Source organism: Carlito syrichta, unplaced genomic scaffold (assembly GCF_000164805.1).
Source record: "Carlito syrichta isolate Samal-C Ts95f unplaced genomic scaffold, Tarsius_syrichta-2.0.1 Scaffold315753, whole genome shotgun sequence".
NCBI classification, from domain to species: Eukaryota; Metazoa; Chordata; class Mammalia; order Primates; family Tarsiidae; genus Carlito; species Carlito syrichta.
This window is the reverse complement of record NW_007259849.1, coordinates 1218715-1228078: the sequence shown is the minus strand read 5'-3', so window position 1 is coordinate 1228078 and position 9364 is coordinate 1218715. Positions and strand designations below refer to the sequence as shown.

General features: G+C 37.2%; 1 protein-coding gene across 1 annotated transcript; it reads left to right on the top strand.

Moving 5' to 3' along the window:
* The first annotated feature begins 1490 nt into the window (after positions 1 to 1490).
* On the top strand, positions 1491 to 1865 carry LOC110594497 (cytochrome c oxidase subunit 6B1-like). The gene has a single exon (XM_021706536.1). It carries the CDS (start codon positions 1491 to 1493, stop codon positions 1863 to 1865), a length of 375 nt encoding a protein of 124 aa, XP_021562211.1.
* Positions 1866 to 9364: the final 7499 nt, after the last annotated feature.

Sequence of the window (9364 nt, the reverse complement as noted above, 5' to 3'; positions counted from 1 at the left end):
TTAATAGGAAGGCAGGTGGCATTGATTAAAAGAAAATAGTAAAAGATTATCATTTAGAAGTCATTTCACAATTATGTGCTACAGATTTATTTAGTCTGGAAACTACTATATGAGAGTAATGCAAATTTTGCTGAGCTTTATAATTATGAAGTATTTAAGATGAAAAATTAGCAGCCTAATCACATTATCCTCTACATAGGAGCACATGGTTAGATATTTTTGCATCTGAAATTCTCTCCAATCATAGACCATTGCTATATACTATCTTCCAAGCAGTGAAGTTTAGAAGAGGAAGTAGCTGTGTTATTTGAGATTCTGTGTTCTATTTTTCAATACCTAATACATCATGAATACTCAATAAATAAGGATTGATAATGTCTTTATTGAGAATTCAGATTAAAATAGAGGTTTTATTATTAATAATATTTCTTTGAGCACAATTCAGTTACTAGGATCATCTTGATGTAATTTCACATAAATCACAAACTGGGCTAGTTTGGGCAATCAGCTCACATCACCATTTATTATTTTCAACATTATTATGAACTCTCCTTAGATTATAATAGAGCAGGCCTTTAGTACAGTGTAATATTCCCAGACATATCAAAATTCACTTATGAAACACATAAGTGAAATATTTTCAAGTTCTTAAATAATGTCCCCTTTGGCCGGCAAAATGATTTTGAATAGCAGGGAGAACAAACTTCTCCCCATTGCGCTCTTCTTTTGTAAGGCATTTCCCTCTGCAATGTTATGCACTGCCCAGTTCTCAGTATCAACTGTGAATAAAAATAACCTAAGGATGCTGAAAAGAATTCAAATTTCTGAGCCTGGCCCAAAGAGATTCTAATAAAGTAGGAAATAATGATAGTAGATTTAAAAGACTTCTTTTTAATTTAAAAACTTTGTGCGGAGTATATCTAGTATTTTAATTAACACATTTAAGAAACTGTATGGGAAGGTTTTTAAATAACCTTTTTCTAATTATAGGACTATTATATGCTTATTATATAAAATTTGGAAAACAAAGGTACAAGTAAGAATCTAATTTATACATATCCTACTGTGAAGAAATAACAGCATTTAATCTTCTTTCTTTTTTGGAACTTTTAAACTGTTTATGAAAACACAAGAAAATTGCAATAAACATAAGGATTTATATTAGTGAATTTTTACAAATCGCCCAGTTCCTAGATCAAGAACTCTGAAACTCCCCCATTTCATGCCACCAAATATAAATACCACTATCTTGACTTTCAATGCCATACATACGTTTAGTTTACTTTTGATTCATGCATATATTTTTCTAAAAAAATTTTAGACATGGGATCTTTCTATGCTGCCCAGACTGGACTTGAATAACTGGGATTACGGTGGGTACCATTATGCTCAGTTCTCTATATTTTTTACATATACGTCTCCTTTCTCTACACATTAGGTTAAAAGAACATGGGCATTTGTGAAACCTATTCACATTGCTCTGTATGGTTATGGTTCATTCATTTTCAAATGTAACTAAACTACTAGTTGGGACAATTAAAAATAGTTTCATGGGAGTCTTTGCTGTGGGTCACATTGAGCTGCGACATGCATCAGGGGCGTCTTTAGGAGTCAGTATCATGACCAAAATCAAGAACTACAAGACTGCCCCTTTTGACAGCCGTTTCCCCACCCAGAACCAGACCAGGAACTGCCAGCAGAACTACCTAACCTTCCACCACTGTGAGAAGGCAATGACTACTAAAGAGGGTGATGTCTCTGTGTGTGAATGGTACCAGCATGTGTACAAGTCACTCAGCCCCATAACCTGGGTCTCAACTTGGGACGACCACGAGGCTGAAGGCACTTTTCCCAGGAAGATCTGAACTGGCTGCACCCCCCTCTATACTGTCCTCCATCTTGCTCCCAGGGTGGCTAAAGGGGGACCAGGGTACATGGTGATCCCCACTTGGGGCCCCTGAATCATGATTTAACTACCAATAAAAACTTACTAGAAAAGTGAAAAAAAATAGTTTCACTATGAATATTCTTGTACATGTTTTGTTGTAAACATATCACACACACACACACACACACACACACACACACACACACATTTATGTTGGCTATATACTAAGGAGTGAATTGCTGGGTCATAGGATATGCCTACATTCTGTCTATTAGACACTGTCAAATGGTTTTTCAAAGTAGCTGGACCAGTGTACACTACTACTAGAAGATTAGGAGAGTTCTAGTTGCTCCACATCTCACCAAAACTGTCTTTTTCACTTTAGCCATTTTGGTGGATAAAATGTTGTCATAATCAACAAGTGTGCCTGAATGGAGCATATTTGTATACCTAACCCTTAACTGTACCCCACAATATCATTTTTAAAAATCGATTATAATAAAAAAAAAGATAGCATTAGCATTGAGCCTCCCCTCCCCCCGCCATGGGCTTTTCTGTAGACTTATGGGTAAGATTCAGGATGGAGTAACCTTGGTCAAGGACCCACATGTGCGGTAAGAATTGGGTCTCAGGAAGTAAGGGGTAGATGAGATATAAATGAGAGAAATTCCCCAAGATAAGATAAAAAGCACAAAAAACTCCTAGTACCGGGTTACCCATTTTGGGACCCCTCTTTTTATAGAGAGTTTTGTTGGCTTAATAAACTCCTTTTTTCAATCAAAAAAAAAGTTGTCATATTGTGATTTTAATTTATATTTTCCTGATGACTAACAAAGTTGAGTTCCTATCATTGACACTTGGTTGAATTTTTTCAGTCTCTTTTCTATGTATATGTGTATAATGTACATATGGTCTTTATTTGATTAGAGTCCAAGCACAGTTTTATATACATCTAAAATTATAATAGGAATTTTCCATATTTATAAATATTACTCAAAAATATGACTTTTAGGATATTATTCTGTCCTAACTCATTAACGGTAATTAATTTATACATACTCTAATATCTGGATTAAAGTCATCCAGAAAAAACAACACTGAAATTTAAATTGAACTGTTAATTTCACTCGTTTGACTTCTAGTTTCCCCGTTCTCTTTTATCTAAGTTATGAGCATTAAATTTATTAAATTTCAGGATGAAAAGTAGTGGAGTAACACTGTAGTAGTCAAGTCACATGAAAATGATGGCTCTGACTTTGTTGGGAGGGTTTTTTGCAGGTCAAGTGAAGGTCATTTGAATCTGAAAACATTTTGTACTATGTTAGGCATCATGATAAACTAATTATTATAATTCTTTATTATAATAATTATAATTATTGTATTATAATATAATTATATTTATTATATCAACCATAATTAAAATATTGTAATAATTATAAATATTATAATAATTCTATGCTTATCATTCTAGCTTGCAAATATGAGACTCTCAATAAATATTTACTCAAAGCCAAAAGCACAGGTGGCCATTCTACAAAATAAAAGCTATTCTGAGATATTCTGCAGTTGCAATATTAAAAATGCCAGACTCTGTGCAGCTGCCATGAGGATTAATTCCATCCTTATGCACTGTAGAGAAATGTAACACTGAACATAAATTTACTCCACTAAAACAGACATAAAAGATTGCAAGATTTTTAAAAATAAGAATACTGCTATTAGCCAGAATTTAAGTTTAACTTATAAATACTCACCTAACAAAAGGCAATCTATTACTCTGGCACTGCCTTGTAGAACTGACTTGGTAAATTCATATTTTCAGGGCAAATTTTAGCACCAGATTGTTAGTAATATTCTAGGTGTGTTGAGATGTATTTTAATGTATTCATCAGAGTTGACCACAGCTGACTCAGTAACCAGGTACAGCAGTTATATGCCATGTAAGTTAGAACAACATAGAAGATATCCTTTTCAAGGTAGAGGGTGTTGCTTTAAAAAAGATTTGAAATAAAAAAGAGTGATCACTAATTGAGCATAAACCATGTTCTATAGACTTCCCAAGTTACTCTGAATGATAAGCATTTAGTTAACCGGGAAAGAAATCAACAGCTTAATTTCCATCACTGTGTATGGTGAATTAGGCTTAAAATGGTGAGCGTTCAAAAACTTGAGGAGATTTGTATTGAGAACCTACTTAAGGAGAAAAAAAAATCTGAATTCAGAACTTTCAAACTCTCAAATTATAACTGTAATATTTATAATTATTCAGCATATTTCAAACCCTCAATGGCTTATATTCATTTGCCTTTTTTTTTTTTTTTTTTTTTTTGGTCATGAGGTTACATCTAACATTCTGCACTTTCTTACATATGCCTAGGCCCATTCAGTAATAACTTACAATTCCCAGAAAGTGAGAACTTCTGCCTTTCTCCTTTCTCCTATGTGTAGATTTTTATGTGATTTTTGAATTCATCTCCTATTGATATGTTACATACATCTAAGCCACTTAGTAGCAAGATGTGGGGAGAACCCAGGCCCATTTCTGGAGTGAATGAAATATGCTAGGTGAGTCACAACTCACCTAGAACTCACAAGAAAAAGATAAGCCTACCAAACCCAAATCCCAAATACAAACATTTCTGAATCTGTGACAAAGATCACATTTGCAATCCTGATATTTAACTCTTCCAAAACCTTCTAATACAGTAGGATGTGAATTATCAAGATGATAGAGAACAGAAGATATTGTCTAAAGTTTTTCAAAATATCATTCAAGAACTTCCTGCATCAGAAGCAACTGGATAGTTACTGAAAAATGCCCCATCCAGACCCTCAGAATCAAATTCCCTGGGGGCTAACCCAGTACATCTAGATTGCTCTTAAGTTCCCTGGGTGACTCCTACACATGATAAAGTTTGAGCATATCTGCTATAACTTATAACCCTCTTCATCAGAAATTGTTCTGTGAAGATGGGCTGCAGACAGCACCTGCTCTGCGAGCATAATACGCAGGGACATCATGAACACAAGTGATGGCTAGGCATCGACACAAGACTATTTAAAGTCAAGCAAGCACAACAGTCATAGTTACTGATTGTGGTTAGATGTGGCATGAAGCAGAGATACACGTTTGTATCAGCAAAAGTCAAAACTCTTTGGGTGGCAAAATCAGAACACACTTCAAAGGAAGCAGAGCAAAAGGTCATGTAGAGATGCTTCACAGAGTAGTATTCCAATCCCTGGATACGTCCCTCAGTAACACAACTTAGACCGAGCTGAATGTCCTCTGAATCATAATCTATTCAACAAAAATGTAAATATACACACACATACAAATATGCATATATGTATGTTTATGTACCTATCTGTATGTATACGTACTATATGTGTGCATATATATTTATGTGTAAGTTTTTAAAGATTTAGTAGTAATCAAAGACTCTGCTCTTATGGAACCAGTATTTCAGTAAGAGGACACAAAAAATAAACAAATAGACATACATATTGAAGCCAACTGTTGATAACCAATATGAAAAAAATTAAAGCAGGGTAAAGAGCATAGAGAGCAATTCCAGTGTTATTTTAGATAGGAGGATCACAGAGATATTGTGGAAGCAAGAGCCTTCTAGAGACAAATTTCCAAGTTTGGAGTATTCTTGGAGGATTGAAGAGCCGGAAGGATGCGAGTGTGCCTGGTGCCAACTGTACAAAAGGAGATGTAAAAGAAGATGAGGCCAGTGGTCACCGGGGCAGATCATAGAGTGTGGCAGGCCTGGTCACTTGGATTTTACTGTTAGTAAGACGGGAAGATTTTAGCAGAACAGTGCTTTAAAAGCATCGTTCTGGCCACTGTGAAGAAGAGTGGGTGGAGGGACAAGGGAGGAAACAGAAAGACCAGCTCAGAGGCTGCCTGTAGCCTGGCCAGGTGAAAAATGATGGCAACCCAGACCAGAGCAGTGGTTGGAAAAGTGGAGAGAAGTCATCCTCCTATTTCAAAGGTAGAGCTGACAGGATCTGCTGATAGAGTGGGTGTGGAATATGAGAGAAAGAGAGGAGTTGAGGATGTGGGCCTGAACAACTGGAAGAATGGGATTGCCATTTACTGAGGGGGAGAGCAGTGGGAAGAACATATTTAAAGGGAAGTAGGAAACAAGAGTTTGATTTGGAGGCCTTCGGTTTGAAATCTTTATGAGGCATGTAAGTGAAAACATCAAGTAAGCAGTTGGAAATACGAATCTGAAGTTCAAGGGTGAGAGTAGGGCTAGAGACAAAAATGTTGAGTCATCAATGTAGAGAAGCCATGGAACTGGATGACATCATCTAGAAAGTGGATGGAGACAAATACGGGCCCAAGGACTGAACTCCAAGTCACGATGATGTTCAGCAGAGGAGGAGCCAGCCAAAGAGAAGAAGAGGCAGACAGAGACATGGGAGGAAGCAGGGAGAGCAGTGTCCCAGGGTAGCATGAAGAAAGCATTTTAAGGAGGGAGTGACATCCACAACGAATGCCAGCAATAGGTTGAGGAGGATAGGGATGGAGAACCGATCGTTCAATCTGAGGACATAAAACTTATTATCAATTTTGACAAAAGCAGTCTAGTGGTGCAGGGTGGACCAAAGCCTGAACAGATTCGATTTCAGAAAAATTAGAGAAAGAAAGTAAAAACAACTAGAACAATCTGTCAAGGAGCTAAGCTGATCAGAGAAAAAGACTTGGTTGGTGGAGAAAGAGGAGAAATCATGGGAGTGTGTTGTTTTAAGGTAAGAGATGTTGTACACATTCTTAGGCTCCTAGAAATGAGCCGGGAGAAAGAGATTACAATGCAAGATAGAGATGAGAAAAGTACAGGCATGAAGTTCTTGAGGAAGTGAAAGAGGATGGGATCCACGTCACAAGGGGAAAGGATAGCCTGAAGAGAAGGAAGTCTGTCGTTTGAACAAGAGGAAAAGTAAAACATTCTGGCACAGAGGTAGGAGATGTGGAAATGATCTTCTTAGTTTTTCTTCTTTACAATTTTTTAAATGAGGTGATCAGCTGAGAATGAGAAGAAGGAGGGAGGTGCTTAGGATCAGTAGAGCAAGACCATGGCTCGACTAAAGAAATACAGCAAGATTTGCCTGGTACCAAGAACCTGCCTAAGACTTGCGGCCCTGAATATAAGATAAGGTCAGTAATGTCTCTCAGGTAGAAACATAGTAGAAGGCTGAATGTAATCAGAGCTGGGTTTTTGCCAGGTGGCTGTGACAGAGGGAAAGAGGAGCAAGAAAGGTGAAAATGAGGAGTAGATGAGTAATTCACTGGGCGTGGTGGCTCATGCCTGTAATTCCAGCACTTTGGGAGGCTGAGGCAAGAGGAATACTTGAGCCCAGAAGTTTGAGACCAGTCAGAGTAAAACCTCATCTCTACAAAACATACAAAAATTAGCCAGGCATGGTGCCAGCTCCTTGGGAGGCTGAGGTGGAAGGCTCACCTGAGTCCAGAAAATTGAGACTGCCGTGAACCATGATTGTGCCACTGCACTCTAGCCTGGGCATCAGAGGGAGACTCTGACACACAAAATAAAATAAAATTGAATAAAATAAAATAAGAAAAGGAAGAGAAAATGTAATCCTCATTATCATGATAATAGTCATAATAGTCATAATTTGTTCATTATCTGCAAGACATCATGCTCAGCACTTTGCATAATTTATCTACAATCTTTACAGCAAAACTTTAGGGTAGATATTATCTCCATTTTACAGGTGAGAAAACTAAGGCCTAATACTATTCAGTGACTTAAGAAGTCATACATGTCTTATACGTATAAGAGCTGGGATTCGAGAATACTTTGTATATCTGAAATTGATAACAATGACTGCAGTAATATTAATTCTGATTTTCCATCTATGGCTCGTTAGAAATGTAGCAAGGAAAAGTGAAAACAGGAGTCTGCTTTGCAAAACACATCCCAACCAATCATGATCTACTAATTCAAATGCTTGGGGAAGTTTTCTATTAGCAAAAACTTTCCAGAGAACGAGAGGAGAATAGTGTGAGTAACCAAATTCTTTGTACTTGAGTCAAGCCCAGGGAATTGATTCTAAGAGCTCTGGAACTTAAAAAAACATCTTCTAATATCAAAGTGTCTGTGATTCTTGCTGTTACTCACGATGGGGGTTTGATTCCGTCTTTAGGGCTCAAGACCTTGTTTGAAAAAAAGCAGTTGCATGGGGCTTTGGCAAGGCAATCATAGAAGCAAAAACCTGATCTCAAATGTACGAGGAGCCAAACTGCTCTGCATAATAAATAAAAGGCCCTCCTCATTGAGTGCTGCTTTGGAAACAATACATTGTTTAAGTTTATGGGCCCAGAAGGCTAGAAAAGAGAATAATTGGTCAAATCACCCCTACATGATTGGGAGGAGCAGACGCTTCCAACATGGTATTAACAAGGAAGATGGGACAATGGTTACTTGGAAATAGCAATGTCTAATCTCCAACTGCGTTTTTCTTCTACATCATAAGCCCCGTTTGTTAATTTAAGTCTTCTTTAAAGTTTTATTAGTAATCACAGCCTGGTCCTAACAGGTCTGGGGAATTTGGGATGGGATCTATGTCCAACATGGGACAAAGTGCTGTGTGAATTACCACGGAAGCCTGAGAAATGGTTATGAGAAAGCAAGAAATCGTCCAGATGAAGAGGGGCCATGTATGTATTCCTGGAGAATCTCAGAAAGAGGAAGTAGGTTACAAACAGGACTGCTGCTAATCAAGGGAGAGAAGGAAACTTTGCTGCTGTTAACACAGGAAACTTGGGGACAGCCCAATGACAGAAACTCTTTGAATCTCTCTACCACATAGTTTTAACAGTACTTGTAGATATTCATGTTAGCTCCTTACAGATATTATGAACACAATGTATCCAGCCTAATGTTAAATGCCTTTGTGATTGTCTCCAGGTATTTCTGGGTCCTACCCTCTGGCTCACAATAGCAAGCACAAGACACAAAGTTACATAAATGTTTAAGATACAAAAGAGAAAGAGAGGGGAACCTGCTAAGTAGTTACCCACAAACTCTTCTCAGAACCCATATCACATACTCCAAGTTTTTACCATGTTTGCAAAAACACATTCTGCCCATGGACTTTATTCAAACAGGGCTCAGCTTCTTCCCTCCTCACTGAAGTCACTGAAGTGAAGGTCGAGGCACTCATATATCTCTTTTCCTTCTTTCATTTTATTAGCAAAACTTCATGGTAAACCTCATTTGACAGAATTTGGGAGTTATGAAAATACAATAAAACTCAACATAAACTCATGTGTTACAAAGTAGACATCACTAGCATCTCAGAGGTATTCAATTCCAGAACAAAAATTAAACACACATGCACACACACACACACACACACACACACAAACATCTCTCATTATCTCATTATCTAAATATAATCTGCCTCTGTTGAATAGTAAATTTTCAGTTAATAGTTGTCTAT

What these genes read in the sequence shown, in the direction of transcription:
- LOC110594497 (XM_021706536.1), top strand. Translation starts at nt 1,491, where the DNA reads ATGGTTCATTCATTTTCAAATGTAACTAAACTACTAGTTGGGACAATT.